This window comes from Lethenteron reissneri, chromosome 69 (assembly GCF_015708825.2).
Source record: "Lethenteron reissneri isolate LAM-NWPU_2019-01 chromosome 69, ASM1570882v1, whole genome shotgun sequence".
Lineage (NCBI taxonomy): Eukaryota > Metazoa > Chordata > Hyperoartia > Petromyzontiformes > Petromyzontidae > Lethenteron > Lethenteron reissneri.
The window spans coordinates 7,880,846-7,896,200 of record NC_083847.1 but is presented as its reverse complement, the minus strand read 5'-3'; the positions used below and the strand labels follow the sequence as shown (position 1 = coordinate 7,896,200).

Sequence of the window (15,355 nt, the reverse complement as noted above, 5' to 3'; positions counted from 1 at the left end):
AGCAGTGTATAGTAATGTGTAGTGTATAGTAGTGTATCGTGTAGTGTATAGTCGTGTATAATGTAGTAGTGTATAGTGTCGTAGTTTATAGTAATGTATTGTAGTGTATAGTGTAGTAATGTATAGTGTAGTGTATAGTAGTGTATAGTGTATAGTAATGTATAGTAGTGTGTAGTAATGTACAGTAGTGTATTGTGTAGTGTATAGTAATGTGTAGTGTAGTAGTGTATAGTAATGTATAGTGTAGTGTATAGTGATGTAGTGCTGGAGTCTGTCGCCAGGGAAACAGAAGCGTGGACCGCCACCACTCAACACGTTGCGACCGCCACGACCCTCGCCAAGACAAGCGGATTGAGAAACCAACGAACAAAGATATTCATAAACTCCTTTAAAAAATGTTTTTTTAAACAACGGTTTTATTAACAACTTCGTTTAACTGACGGTCATCGAGAAGTCTGTCAATGGCGCCTGAGACACGTGGCGCCTGCTTTGTGTGCGATTCCACAGTTTAGGGACCGCGGCGTTTTTGACCTACACAAATATATATAGAAATAATAAGGCGTCCATACAAAATGTAAATTGCGTTAAATTAGCGAATTCATTGATGAATTGATGCCGATTTTGATACAGGCATTGCATTGTCACCGGATCTAAGTACGTGTGCAAAATGTGGAATTGATTGGACAACGGGAAGTGGACGAAATTTTGATAACAAGATTTGACCACAACAGAGGAATAAAGTTAAGTAGAACCATTGAAATAAGTAATATTTTTTAAAAGTTTTTAAAAACACGCTTTCATGAAATGTACCGTACTAGTAATGGAAGAACTCCACGACTCCATGAAGTGGCCCCGAAGCTTGCCATGACGTAAGGGGCCGTGGTGATTTACAGCCAACGTCAGATGACCGTGGACAATTAGACCAAAGCCGAAACATAACATTTCTTATGATAGAATAGTGTTGTCATCAGTATGACATAAGTATACCAAGTTTGCAGTCGATGCCACATTGGGAAGTGGGTTAAAATTGAGATTTGAGGATACGACAACAACAGAGTGAGTTAATAGAAAGCGTGTAAGAAAAGCATTATACACGACACCTGAAACATTAAAGCCATGCAGGAAAGTGCAAAAATTAAGATATTCCTACGAATGATGATGAGTGATTAATTACACACTGTAACAAAAAAAAAATTTTGGTCCCTGGGTAGAAAGTTTTATTTTCCAATTGCTTATGCCTCAAAAGTACAGAAAATGTCTATTATTCCCCACAAACTTTGCTTTTGTGACCAGGACAGTGATATTTTGAAATGTACCTTAGCTCAATGAGAAAACGTGGTGTGCATTCGTGTCATTCCTTCACGCAAAGTCCTGGTCACAAAAGCAAAGTTTGTGGGGAATAATAGCCATATTCTATACTTTTAGAAGCAAATAGAAAATAACACTTAGTACCCAGGAACAAAAATCGTGTTACATTGTGTAATCGTTGATCCACTGCATATATTGGAGGTATCCGATGAGCTATGAAGCTCTTTAATGACAGATGTCGAGTTCGGGGCACGGGGTCAGAACGTCACAACAGAACTCACAAACACGAAAGAAGTGCAAAGTGCAAGGCAGTTAAACAATCACCCAGACACACACACACACAGACACACATTCACCCAGACACGCACAATCACCCAGACACACAGACACACACAATCACCCAGACACACACACAGACACACATTCACCCAGACACGCACAATCACCCAGACAACAACAACAACAACCGCCATTCGCCACTAAGTGGCGGTGACGTCACCACGATGCTTGTGCCAGGCCAAGTGCACCTTGAGGCCACGTGAAGTGTCGAAAGCCCGCTGGCAGGAGGTCACGGGGCAGACCCAGGTGCCACGGGTCGACTGACCGAGATGACCGAGATGACTGGCTGATGCACCACCTGTGCCCCCTACTGTGCCAACTTGCTGTGCTTTAGCCACCCGGCGCTCCGCTCGTTGTTGTGAGCGTCGCTCCTCCGCCCTCCGTTGTTGTTGGAGGGCGACTGCCTCCAACTGCCCAGTAGCGTCCTTCACGAGCCTCCTCCACTGAGGCCGATCTTGACACCGCTGGTACCAGTCATCGGCAAGTCCACTCAGCTCCACGTCCTCCTGTACCACATCACTCCATCTCTTCTCCAGCCCGTGCCGCGCCCGTCTAGCCCCCTCGATCCGGCCGAACAAAAGCTGTTTAGGCATGCGGTGGCTGGGCATGCGGGCTACATGACCCAGCCAACGCAGCCTTGCCTGCCGGAGGAGCTCACTGATGGGACTTTGCCCAGATCTTTCAAGGATTTGTGAGCTCCTCACACAATCCAGCCTGGTTAAACCCAGGATGGATCGTAGGCAGGCCAGCCTAAATGTTTCCAACCGGCGAAGATGCTCCACCAGGGGGGTCCACGTCTCGCAAGCGTAGAGAAGGGAGGGAATGACCGTGGCCGAGAAGACCTGAAGCTTCGTGCGGAGCGACAGACCAGGTAGCTTCCACACAGCGTTACGCAACCGATGAAAAGATATTGCCGCTCGACTGATTCGGAGTGAGACCTCTGCTGATAGACTGGAGCCGGTCATAAGCACACTGCCCAGGTATGGGAAACTCTCCACTCTCTCCACAACTGCCCCATCACCAATTGGGAGTTGTGGGGGTGGAGTGTCCGATGGTACAAAATACCCAGGCAGGTGCTTAGTTTTGGTGGGGCTGATGGTAAGGCCCCACCTCTTGGTGGCACGCTCCAGTCTCAGCAGCAGCGTCTCCAACTCCTCTTCTGAATGAGCAGCTATTACCAAATCATCGGCATACATAACGTGGTTGACCAATAGGGAGCCATCCCTTGATCGCACCCGGGCGTCGATCAGCCTCCCATTATATCTGTACCAAATGGAAATTCCTCCGGTACAGCTATTGAAGGCTTCACGAACTACGCGGTCAAAATAGATGTTAAATAATGTGGGAGCCAGAGGACATCCCTGTCGCACCCCAAGGTGTACAGGGAAAGGCTCCGACTCCCGGCCACGTAGTTTTACCCGGGCCCGCTCACCATCATGAAGGTCCTTAATGATCGTGAGCAGAGGGTCAGGGACTCCGAAAGCACGAAGAACAACCCAGAGCCCAGTCCTACTGATGGTATCATAGGCCTTGACCAGGTCAATAAAGCAGAGATGTAGGTCTTTTTGGAATTCCCTACACCTCTGCTGTAGCAGACGGACAGAAAATATGGCATCTGTGCAGGACCGCCCTTTCCTGAAACCGCATTGGGGCTCCGCAAGCCTCTCCTCAGCGTGCCTAGCAAGGCGATGTTGAATAATCCTTGCCAGGACCTTACCCGGCACACTGAGGAGTGAGATGCCCCTGTAGTTGTTACAGTCGGTACGGTCCCCCTTCTTAAAGAGGGGAACCACCAGGGCATCCTTCCAGTCCTGCGGAACCCGTCCAGTGGTCCAGACTGTTGTTATGATGTCATATAGGGCAGTCTGTGCACAAACGCCACCCTCCCTCAGCATTTCGCTTGGGAGATCATCTCTGCCCGATGCCTTCCCTGGTCTCAGACTCCGGATCGCCCTCAGTACTTCCTCAACAGCTGGCACCTCAGCCAGCCACTCACAGGGGGTGACCTCTTCCAATATTTGAGGCACCGCAGCCTCAGCAGGGTTATCACCACTTTGTGCCATGATGTTTTCCTGGCTGAGAGAATTTCCCTCCCCCAGGACTTCACAGAAATGCTCAGCAAATCTGCAAACCTGTTCCTGGGGGTCGGAGATTGGATCACCGTTTTTTCCTCTAATGATGGTAATAGGTGTGGCGCTGCAGGTTACTTTTTTGATGGAGTTAAATAGTGATTTGTGATCACGGGCCACTGAGGCAGACTCCATCTCCTCAGCAACCCGCGACCACCACCCATCCTTACAACGCCTTACGGCTCTCCGAACTTCCGAGCGAAGGCTGCGGTAAACCTCCTCATTCTCTGACGTGGGATGCTGTAGGCGATGAGAGTGGGCCTGACACTTTTTCTCAATTAACCTGAACACCTCCTCTGTCAGCCAGGGTTTCTGGGGAGGTCTGGACCGCGTACCCAAAGCAGCCATTGCAGCTGCATGAGTCACAGTCTTAAACCTCGCCCATTTCCCCTCGACATCAGGTGGAGTGGGGGACGATGCCAACCCCAGCTGCAAGCGATGATGAAATTCTCGCTTGCAACTTTCATCAGCTAACTGAGACCAGGCCACTTTTGGTTGGAATGGGATCCTGGGTGTACACCCACCACCAGAGTGGAAAAAAGGCAGGCGCATCTTACAGATGACTAGTCGATGGTCAGAGGACAGATCAGCTCCACGGTAGGTCCTGGTGTCAAGGACATGGGTTCGCATCCGCTGGTCCGTCACTATGTAGTCCAGCAGATGTTCTTGCTTGGACCCGGCATGTATCCATGATGTTGTGTGGATGCGCCGATGCCGGAAGAGCGTGTTGGTAATTACAAGCCCATGGGCTGCACAAAAATCTAGCAGCCTCCTACCGTTATTATTGAGCTGATCTGGCCCATGCCTTCCAATCACTCCAGACCAGGTACCAGCATCATGACCAACTCGGGCATTGAAGTCACCCAACAAGATGACTCTGTCCCGAGTGGCCACTTTAGCCAGCACCTGTGACAGGAGGTCATAGAAAGCGTCTGACTCATCGGCTTTGCCTGCATCCCTCCACGGATGTTCGTCTTCGGTGGGGGCATAAGTAACCACGACCACCACTCCTCGCCTCTGGTTGATGGGAAGGCGAGCCCAAAGTATCCTGGGGCTTACAGCTTCCCACACCTCACCGCCACGCTCCCATGCCCCCTTCATTCTTTTGTTCAGAAGAAGAGCCACACCCTGTTGTTTGGCAGTCTCCTGCCCCGAGTAGAGGACTGTCCACCCCTCATGGTGGCAGGAGCCAGAACCGGTCCACCGGACCTCTTGAATGGCACAGAGATCCAGGCGGTACCGGTCCAGCTCCCGACAGAGGAGTGGCAGCCTCTCCTCCGCAGTGAGCGTTCGAACATTCCACGTGGCCATCCGCAATGGTTTTTTGTTGTTTCTGGAGGAGCCCCGAGGGTGAAAATTCAATCTCCTGGCTCCGCCAAATGGGGTTTGGCCAGGAGACGTCATAAAAGCCTGACCCCCCGGGGCCTCCGGCACAAGCTTATTTGTTACAGGTTTATGTTTAATTCGTGGTTTAGTGGTGGTTAATTGAAGGTGGAGGGGTTACCAGCCCCTCACACCCGTCCAGAGCCCCCGTTTAGCCACTGTGGCGGTCACAGACGCCATGAGGGGAGAGGCCAATGGGCATTGGCCCTCCCCCCACAGCACTGCCCACGACAATGTTGCCCGTCCGGCACCGCGAGGAGGTAGGAGGTTGTTTTGCCGGACTAGACACACACAATCACCCAGACACACACAATCACCCAGACACACACAGACACACGCAGACCTACACAGACACATTCACCCAGACACGCACAGACACACACATACCTACACAGACAATCACCCAGACACACACAGATACAAACACTAAACCATTCCCCATCCTAGTTAAGTGTTTGTATCTGTGTCTGGGTGATTGTGTGTGTCTGTGTGTATCTGTGTGTGTCTGTGTGTGGCTGGGTGATTGTGTGTGTCTGGGTGATTGTGTGTGTCTGGGTGATTGTGTGTATCTGTGTGTGTCTGTTGGTCTGTATCTGTGTGTGTCTGTGTGTGTCTGTGTGTGTCTGTGTGTATCTGTGTGTGTCTGTGTGTGGCTGGGTGTGTCTGTGTGTGGCTGGGTGATTGTGTGTGTCTGGGTGATTGTGTGTCTGGGTGATTGTGTGTATCTGTGTGTGTCTGTTGGTCTGTATCTGTGTGTGTCTGTGTGTATCTGAGTGATTGTGTCTGTGTAGGTCTGTGTGATTGTTTAACTGCCTTGCACTTTGCACTCCTGTCGTGTTTGTGAGTTCTGTGTTGTTGTTGTGACGTTCTGACCCCGTGCCCCGAACTCAACATCTGTGATTAAAGCGCTTCATAGCTCATCGGATTCCTCCTCCAGTATAAATACAAGATTCTGATTCCGATTCTTTGTCTCGGTCGCTATATACACAGACTCACACATGACCAGAATCGTCAAGTATTTGTTTTAAGTTTTTAAGAGGTCAAAATCGATCTTATTTCGATTTAAAGCTTTCGTGACTGCAGGAATTGATCTTCTTGGTTCTTTCGGTAAAGTCACGTAGAAGGGAAGTAATAAAATAAAAATAAAACATAATAATAAATTATTTTATTATGTTTTATTATTTTATTATGTTTTATTTTTATTATTTTATTACTTCCCTTCTACGTGACTTTACCGAAAGAACCAAGAAGATCGATCTTATTCCTCTCTCGTTCAATTACTAAAACCTCTTTCATTCTTTACCTCATTCAATCGCCAGGCTCCTGTCACGGATTGCAGGCCCAGCTGTTGCTAAGTGACGCCGTTGCCAGGGACCTCTGTTGCGAGGGACGCCGTTGCTAGGAACGGCCGTTTGCTTGGGACGCCGTTGCTTAGTGACCCCGTTGTCAGGGACGCCGTTGCTAGGGACGGCCGTTTGCTTGGGACGCCGTTGCTAAGTGACGCCGTTGCCAGGGACGCCGTTGCCAGGTGACGCCCGTTGCTATGTTGGCAGTTGGTCTCCGCGGCCAGCATGAGCGCGTTTGATTTTGTAACGCGGATAAGCACGATCATGCCAGGCTCTTATTGAAAGTTGTAGTCCACATTAGCGCGTTGTTTTATGCTGCCAAATGGAGAGAGACTTTGTGGTGTTGTGTGGGTGAGTTGGGTTGGGTTTGCATGCCACATTTGAGCTTTTGATTTAACGTCGTTTACAGCAAAGAGCGATGTCCACACACTAAAACAATCTCCACGTGTATCTTCGTCGGGGTTGTTTTAACTTCTAATAATAATAATGGCGATTACTATTAAAACAGCAAGCGCAACTCGCCGCATTCAGAGGGAGGGGGATGTTGTTGCAGCGTTAGTCTTTAAATGGGGGAAAAAAGTGTCGTCAACTTTCCTCTGAATAGAAATGGCATTGCTCTACACGCTGCATACGTGTGGAGCACTGTACACGTGGTTATCCGTGTACAGTGCACGCGGTTATCCGTGTACAGTATACGTGGTTATCCGTGCACTGTACACGGGGCTGTCCGTGTACAGTGCACGGGTTGTCCGTGTACAGTACGCGTGGTTTCCCGTGTAGAGTCCACGTGGTTATCCATGTACTGTACGCGTGGTTATCCGTGTACTGTACGCGTGGTTATCCGTGTACTGTGCGCGTGGTTATCCGTGTACTGTACGTGTGGTTATCCGTTTACTGTACGTGTGGTTATCTGTGTACTGTACACGCGGTTATCCGTGTACACTGCACGCGGTTATCCGTGTACAGTACACACGGTTATCCGCGTGTACAGTACACGCGGTTATCTGTGTACAGCACACGTGGTTATCCGTGTGGGGGGGGGGGTTGACCCCACGGGGTCCATGTGGGGGAGGGGAGGGGGGATGACCCCACGGGGTCCCCGCACGGCGATGATCCACATCACCCCGTTGTTGTCGTCGTCTTTCGCAGGCTCCGGGTGCAAGAAGTGCCCCGGGCCGAAGCCGCTCTCGGTGTGTCCAGTAGTAGTAGGTGGTGGTGGATGTGATAATGAGACATCGGTTCCATGTTGGAGTCTGACGCCGCCGAATTCCGTCGCAAGGGAACGGTTCTTGTAAGCCGCCGGGCACGGGCGGTGGGGCGGGGGGGGGAGCTTTATTGGTCGGATCTCGATAAATACATCGATCATTGGCACGTCAATAAATAATAACGCCTTGGTTGAACGTGACGAGCTTCGTCGGGGGGCGTGGGAGGCGAGGGGGGCAAGGGGGGCAAGGGGGGCGAGGGGAGGGAGGGGGGCAAGGGGGGTGAGGGGGGATCGAACCACGGATGGAAGGTCTCTTTCTCTATTTGGTCAACGCTTCTCCGTTCGCCCCCCCACCCGGCGATCTCTCCTTCTCGGCGGCCATGCCGACCAGCGACCGCAGCAGCGCCAGCTGCACCGGCCGAGCCTCGGGCTGCCGCTCCAGCCAGCACAGCGCCCTCCGGAGGCACTCGCCGGCTTCGGCGTGCGAGACGCCGCAGCCGGGGCTCTCCGCCACCTCGTCCTCCTCCTCCTCCTCCTCCTCCTCGCCATTGAAGTCCCCCTCCACGCCCCCCTCCTCCTCCTCGTCCATTGCCGCACGCCCCGACGCTTCGGTCTCCGTCACCAGGGCGTCGATGTCCTCGTCCGCCAGGATGCGGTAGCCGGGCTCGCCTCCACCGTCGCAACGCGTCCACTCCTCCTCCGCCTCGGCCGCCGCGGCAGCGGCCGCAGCAGCGGCGGCAGCGGCGGCGGAAAGCCGCCCGCCCTGCGCGCAGCAGAGCTGCCGTATGCCGTGGCGCTGCTGGAAGCGCTTCAGCCAGCCGGTCGACGCCTTGAAGTCGGGGTCGCCGCCCAGGATGGCGTTGAGCTGCTTGGCCTTGTCGCTCACGATGGGGCCAGACACGGGCAGGCCCTCGCTCCGCCTCTGCACGAGCCACGTGAAGACGGCGCTGTCCAGCTGGTGGTCCTGGGCGCCGCGCATGATCTTCCTCTGCCTGCAGGAGGTGAAGGACTCCGTGGACTCGACGAACGACTTGAGGCTCGCCTCCGCCTTCTTGATGGACGTGACGGTGCTCTTGCCGATGCCGAAGTCGGCCGCGATCCTCTCCCTCGTGTGGCCCGTTTCGATGCGCGAGAGGATCTCGAACTTCTGCTCGATGGTCAGCACAACGCGCTTCCTCTTCGCCGCGGCCGCCGCCGCCACCGCCGCCGAGAACGCCAGGCCCGCGGAGTAACCTTGTTTTGTAAAAGGGAGGGCCGCGTGGGAGGCGGCGGGAGGGGAGGGAGGGGAGGGGAGGGAGGGGAGGGGAGGAAGGGGAGGGGACGGGAAGGAGGGAGACAATCAACAGTTTCGCAATAAGCGACCCAGAATACGAATGAAGCCGAGAGCGCGGACTGCGGGCGACGTTTCCCGTAGTCGGCCGAACCTCCCGCACCCCCGGCCCTCAACCTCCCACGCAGCCGATTGGTTGACCGTCGACCGAATCGGGGCCAGGGCACGCGGCCGGTGCGGCCACCTGATGCACCGATGGCGGCCACCGAAGATCTGGGCAGGCGTGGCGAGCGCCCACGAATCCCAAACCAATCGACTGCCGTCACGAACGCTCCGCCGCCGCCGCCTTCACTCATTTTAAAGGAGGAATGGACGAGATCCACTCACAATTGAGTGGTGGATGGTGAACATGAAAAAAAATGACGCCTTTAATCCGCCGCTATTCTATCCACACCTTCCCATACATCGCCCCTACCACACCGCTCCCACGCCCCTACCACGCCCCTACCACGCCCCTACCAAGCTCCGACCAAGCTCCTACCAAGCTCCGACCATGCCCCTAACACACCCCTACCAAGCTCCAACCACGCCCCTACCACACCGCTCCCACGCCCCTACCAAGCCCCTACCAAGCTCCTACCAAGCTCCGACCATGCCCCTACCACGCCCCTACCACACCCCAACTTACCGTCGCCGTCATCCTCCACCACAACCTCGATCTCCGCTGCGTCCGAAGGAGCCGCAGCAGCAGCAGCAATGGCAGCAGCTCGGTCTCCCCACGGTAGCCGCAGTGCCTCTCCGCGCTTCCCAGCACGGCCACCGTCATCGTCGGTGGCCGGACTCTCCGGGGCTCCCCCGTCGCTCGCGACGTTCTCCTCCTCCTTGATCCGAACCTCGGCTCCGCGAGCTGAGAGAGAGAGAGACGCGAAACGTCACTCAGCGTTGAGCCGCGCGAGCGTACAAACGTTGCATCATTAAACCCCCCAGCGCCGCCGCTGACCGTGTCGCTTTAGAACTGCGCGAGAGTCCTTGCGGCACGGTCAGCGACGAGGGGATCGTCAGAGGCTCCGTCGTCTGAGGAGGGGCGGTCACTTGTCTGGCGAGATGCTGCAGATGTAGATGCCACTGGTTGTTCACGTTCTACAGATGTAGATGCCACTGGTTCTTCACGATCTACAGATGTAGATGCCACTGGTTCTTCATGTTCTACAGATGTAGATGCTACTGGTTCTTCACGTTCTACAGATGTAGATGCCACTGGTTCTTCACGTTCTGCAGATGTAGATGCCACTAGTTCTTCACGTTCTGCAGATGTAGATGCCACTGGTTCTTCGCGTTCTGTAGATGTAGATGCCACTGGTTCTTCACGTTCTGCAGATGTAGATGCCACTGGTTCTTCACGTTCTGCAGATGTAGATGCCACTGGTTCTTCACGTTCTGCAGATGTAGATGCCACTGGTTCTTCACGTTCTGCAGATGTAGATGCAACTGGTTTTTCACGTTCTACAGATGTAGACGCCACTGGTTCTTCACGTTACGCAGATGTAGATGCCACTGGTTCTTCACGTTACGCAGATGCCACTGGTTTTTCATGTTCTGCAGATGTAGATGCCACCACCGCCATCTATCGTGCCGCAGTCGAACTTACGACTCTCGGTCCGAACAGGCATCTGTTGCCATGACCTCTCCGCACTGCTAATCTTCTCCACAATATCTATTTTAAACTAAGGCCTCACCAAGCTACTGTGTAGCTCGTCTGACTGGCACAAATGATAGCAGCTCATCGAAGTGGCTGATATCATCATCATCATCACGTGGAAATTTATAGCAGCGGCCAAATGCTCTAAATGCGTGACGTTCATTCTAAATGTTGGAGGGGAAAACCAGACGACCTGGAGACAAAACCATGCAACCACAGCCAAAAAGTGTAAAAAAAACACCTAATCTTAATTTTCATCCAGTTTCTAGTGTTTTGTATAGGCTATAGACAGTTCTGTCTGTTTAACAGGTAGGCTTGGGTTAGACCGCGTAAATATATAAATGTGTCGTTAAAACCCACCACCACCCGACACAGCCAACTTGTAAAAGTTGTCACGTAAACAGAACGTGCCAATTCGTCACGAGTACAGCACGAGTGTGTAGTGTATAGTAGTGTAGTGTATAGTGTAGTGTATAGTAGTGTATAGTGTAGTGTATAGTAGTGTAGTGTATAGTAGTGTAGTGTATGGTGTAGTGTATTAGTACAGCACACCGGTGCGTTGGAGAGCCAAGCAACAACATTTACAATCTGAGTACAACATTTCACCAGTAATCACAACCAGCTTCATCAGGCGACAGCCAGATCTGCCTTCTCCGCCAAGTCACGGACCACCGACACGTCCGTCGTTGCCTCCTTTTCCAGACGCCGCCTACCGACAGTAATTCAACTTCCCACCTTTCACGCGGAGAGGCATCCTGACTCACCGCCGTCGTCACCGTGGTCGCAGGGGGCGTCTTCTTCCCTCTCCGTTTTCACCGGCCGCCACCCCTCGTGCCCAGACCCCGCTTCGTCCGTTTGCTCAGCACACGGCTCCGGAGGCGAGGGCCCCGCCCGGCCTGTCCCATTGTGCAACGGCAACAGAGCGAGGAGACTCCGGCTGATGCCGCCCATCATGCGATTGGATCGCGAACGAACAACGCGGATCACCCCCCCCTTACACAGTCGCAAATAAGATGGACGATTGTGGTTGAGATTGAAATGATCAGGGCGTGTAGTGCAGCACATAGTGTAAAGTGTAGGGTGCCAACCACGCACTGATTAGCGCGGTTGGCACACTATACACTACATTATACGCTGTACACTACATATTACACTACAAACTACACTATACTATACACTACACTATACACTAATTGTACACTACACGACTCTACACTACACTATACACGACACTACTATACTATACACTACTATACACTACACTAATACTGGTAGGAACCTCCTGGTTACACCAGCCCACAGGGGATTATTGTGTCTGTCCGTCGTGCATGGGAGGGGTGGGGCTGGGTGGAGAGGGGAGGTTGGGGAGGGGCTGGGTGGGGAGGGGAGGGTGGGGAGGGGCTGGGTGGGGAGGGTGGGGCTGGGTGGGGGGGTGGGAGGGGTGGGGCTGGGTGGGGAGGTGCTGGTCATCCCGTGGTGCCCTTATAAAACTCAACGTTTAACCTACTCAAGCCGGCTTGTGCCCACGCTAACAGTCGGCCATATTTGAGGAATACACCACGCCGCCGTTGACCCTGGCCATTGACCGAGCAACCCAACGTTCCTACCAGCTCCCTCCGCAGGAATGTGTTATATACTACAGTACTATACCCTACATACTATACTATACACTACACCGCACCTCCGAATAATAAGGCTATGGGTCTCTATGTAATGAGGCTACGGGTCTCTATGTAATGAGGCTGTGTCTCTGTGTGATGTTGATTCTAAAATGCGGAGGGGCAAAACCGGAAGAAGACCCGGAGACAAATCCACGCGACCACGGGGACAGAGAGAGAAGAGAGACGCAGACTCCAAATATGTGGCAGCAAGCCGGGTACGTAACCACCACCACGGCCGCTAGCGCCAGGCTAGGTGCACCTAGAGGACTACTTACCGGTAGCAGTAGTGGCAGCGTCTCGGCGTGGCTCGTCGGCCCCTCTACGACGCGACATCTCACGGCCGGAAGGATCTCCTCCTGCCGCCTTCCTCGCTCCGTGAGGCCGGAGTCTCGGGGTCGGAGGAGCCTCGCCCGCGTGCTCGCTCGCTCGAACCCTGGGCACACGACACTCGGAGAGTCAGACGTGCTCGTGCGATGGAGAAAAATCGGGATTGAACCCACGGCCTCCTGCAGACCAGGCGAGGTGGTTAACATCTCACCACGGGAAGAAAGACACACAGACTCCAAATATACAGTAGCAGGCATCGTCGGGGTCGGGATCGAACCCACGACCTCCTGTATACCCGGCGAGGTAGTCAACATCTCCTAGCTCCACACAAATATACAGCAGCAGGCATCGTCAGGATCTGGATCGAACCCACGACCTCCTGTACACCCGGCGAGGTCGTCAACATCTCCTAGCTCCACACAAATATACAGCAGTGGACATTGTCGGGGTCGGGATCGAACCCACGACCTCCTGTGTACCCGGCGAGGTAGTTAACATCTCCTGGCCACAGCAGAGACCCGGGGAGCTCCTCTCGGATCCACTTTGAGGGGCGTGGATTCACAATGGCCAATTGGGACGAGGATCGGGAAGAGGAGGAAGTGGTTGGATCTTGAGGAGGATGGGGAAGAGGAATGGGAAGGGGATCGGGGGGAGGAGGAGGAACGGGAGGATGATTAAGAAGAGGATGAGGAGCAAGAGGAGGAAGAAGTGGAGGAGGAGCAAGAGGGGGATGAACAGGATGAGGAGGAGCAAGAGGATGAGAAGGAGGAAGAGAAGGAGCAAGAGGATGATTAAGAGGAGGATGAAGAGGATGAGGAGGAGCAAGAGGAGGATTAAAAGGATGATTAAGAAGATGAGCAAGAGGAGGAAGAAGTGGAGGAGGAGCAAGAGTATGAGGATGATGAAGAGGATGAGGAGGAGGAAGAAGTGGAGGAAGAGAAGGAGGAGCAAGAGGATGAGGAGGATGAAGAGGATGAGGAGGATCAAGAGGATGAGGAGAAGGAGGAAGAGAAGGAGCAAGAGGATGATTAAGAGGAGGATGAAGAGGATGAGGAGGAGCAAGAGGAGGAAGATGAGAAGGAGGAGCAAGAGGAGGAGGAGCAAGAGGATGAGGAGGAGGCTCGGGAGGGTCGCGAACCTGGCTCCGGGGGGGGGGGGGGGGGGCCAAGGAGCAGCTGGCGGCTTCCCCCCGCACGGAGCGGGGACCTCCCCGCGGGAGACGGACGGAGCGCGCCCTGGGGGGCGGGGCGGGGCGGGGGGTCAACGTGGGGGGGTGGGAGGGGTGGTGGGTAACGAGGGTGGATGTTACAACAACCACGACTCAACACGGAACGATGGATGCGAGCCAAGCCGAAGCACTGACACACTGCACGCTGTTGTTGTTACTATCCCTGTGGGTCTCTGTGTATATCTGTGGGTCTTTATGGGACTCTATGTATCTCTATGGGTCTCTATGTATCTCTATCTATATGGGTCTCTATGTATCTCTGTGGGTCTCTATGTATCTCTATGGGACTCTATTGGTCTCTGTCTATCTCTATGGGACTCTATGTATCTCTGTGGGTGTTTATGGGACTATGTATATCTATAGGGCTCTATGTATCTCTATGGGTCTCTATGTATCTCTATCTATATGGGTCTCTATGTATATCTATAGGGTTCTATGTATGTCTATGGGTATCTGTCTACCTCTATGGGTCCCTATCTCTATGGGTCTCTGTCAGTGCCCTACCTTATCACAGCCCAAACAAATAGACGAACGTGTTTTGTTTTGCCCATATTCAATGAGCTGTACGTCGTATGGACGTGTGGTATTCTTCGAGTCATCGGCAAGTCCACTCAGCTCCACATCCTCCTGTACTACATCACTCCATCTCTTCTCTATCCCGTGTCACTCACCCAATCACTCACACACTCGCCCACTCACTCGCCCACTCACTCACCCACACACCCACTCACTCACCCACCCACTCACTCACCCACCCACTCACCCACTCACTTACTTAACCACTCACCCACCCACTCACACATACACTCACTCACCCATCACTCCACCCATGCCGCGTCCGTTTAGCCCCCTCTTTCTGGCCGACCAAAAGCTGTTTAGGCATGCGGTGGTTGGGCATGCTGGATAAATGACCCAGCCAACATCCACACCCACCCACCCACACTCGAGAATATCAAAAGCTCCCCACCACGCCAGGCCACGGTCGCAAACCAGCTCTGGTGCAGGCCAACCAGTTTCAAAAGACGCTGCAGCACGAGCCCTTCGTGCAGACGTGGCGATGCCTTGCAGTTGCATCTGTAGTGATGGGTTTCACGACGGTGGAGACGAACGTTGGGGGCAACACGTTTATTAACACACAGCTACGATACAGCGCGTAGCGAACCCTTAACACTTGAAGGGGTTCCGGCCCCTTCACCCGCTGCCTAAGGAGCTACCGCCTCCGGACTGACGTGCCCCACTACTGGGGCCAAGGTCTCTGGGTCCTCTGGCTAGGGGTGACCTAGGCGAGACCACTGGCCCACTCAGACCCGGCCCTTACAAGGACGGCGGGTCAGGCGAGTCCCAGGGTCCTGGCTAGCTGGGCTTCAGTCTTCAACTGGCACCGGACCCGCCCAGAGGTCCAGCTTTTATACAGCTCCCAGGCGTGTCAGCCCCTGGCTACGCCTTCCTTCCAGAAAGTTC

General features: G+C 53.6%; 1 protein-coding gene across 1 annotated transcript; it reads right to left on the bottom strand.

Annotated features, from left to right (window-relative positions):
• Nucleotides 1–7,614: 7,614 nt before the first annotated feature.
• Nucleotides 7,615–13,705, bottom strand: LOC133360513 (uncharacterized). The gene is made up of 5 exons (XM_061579293.1): nucleotides 13,146–13,705; nucleotides 12,615–12,772; nucleotides 11,443–11,574; nucleotides 9,668–9,886; nucleotides 7,615–8,942 (listed from the first exon to the last, which is right to left on the bottom strand). Exons 2-5 carry the CDS (start codon nucleotides 12,670–12,672, stop codon nucleotides 8,029–8,031), a joined length of 1,323 nt encoding a protein of 440 aa, XP_061435277.1. The 5' UTR covers nucleotides 12,673–12,772; nucleotides 13,146–13,705; the 3' UTR covers nucleotides 7,615–8,028.
• Between the last annotated feature and the right edge of the window lie 1,650 nt (nucleotides 13,706–15,355).

Bases quoted from the DNA above. Each gene is read 5' to 3' on its own strand.
- LOC133360513 (XM_061579293.1), bottom strand. From the start codon at position 12,672: ATGTCGCGTCGTAGAGGGGCCGACGAGCCACGCCGAGACGCTGCCACT. The intron at 11,575-12,614 runs GTAAGTAGTCCT...ACAATGGGACAG, and splicing joins CGCTGCCACTACTGCTACCG to GCCGGGCGGGGCCCTCGCCT. The intron at 8,943-9,667 runs GTAAGTTGGGGT...TTACAAAACAAG, and splicing joins GGTGGAGGATGACGGCGACG to GTTACTCCGCGGGCCTGGCG.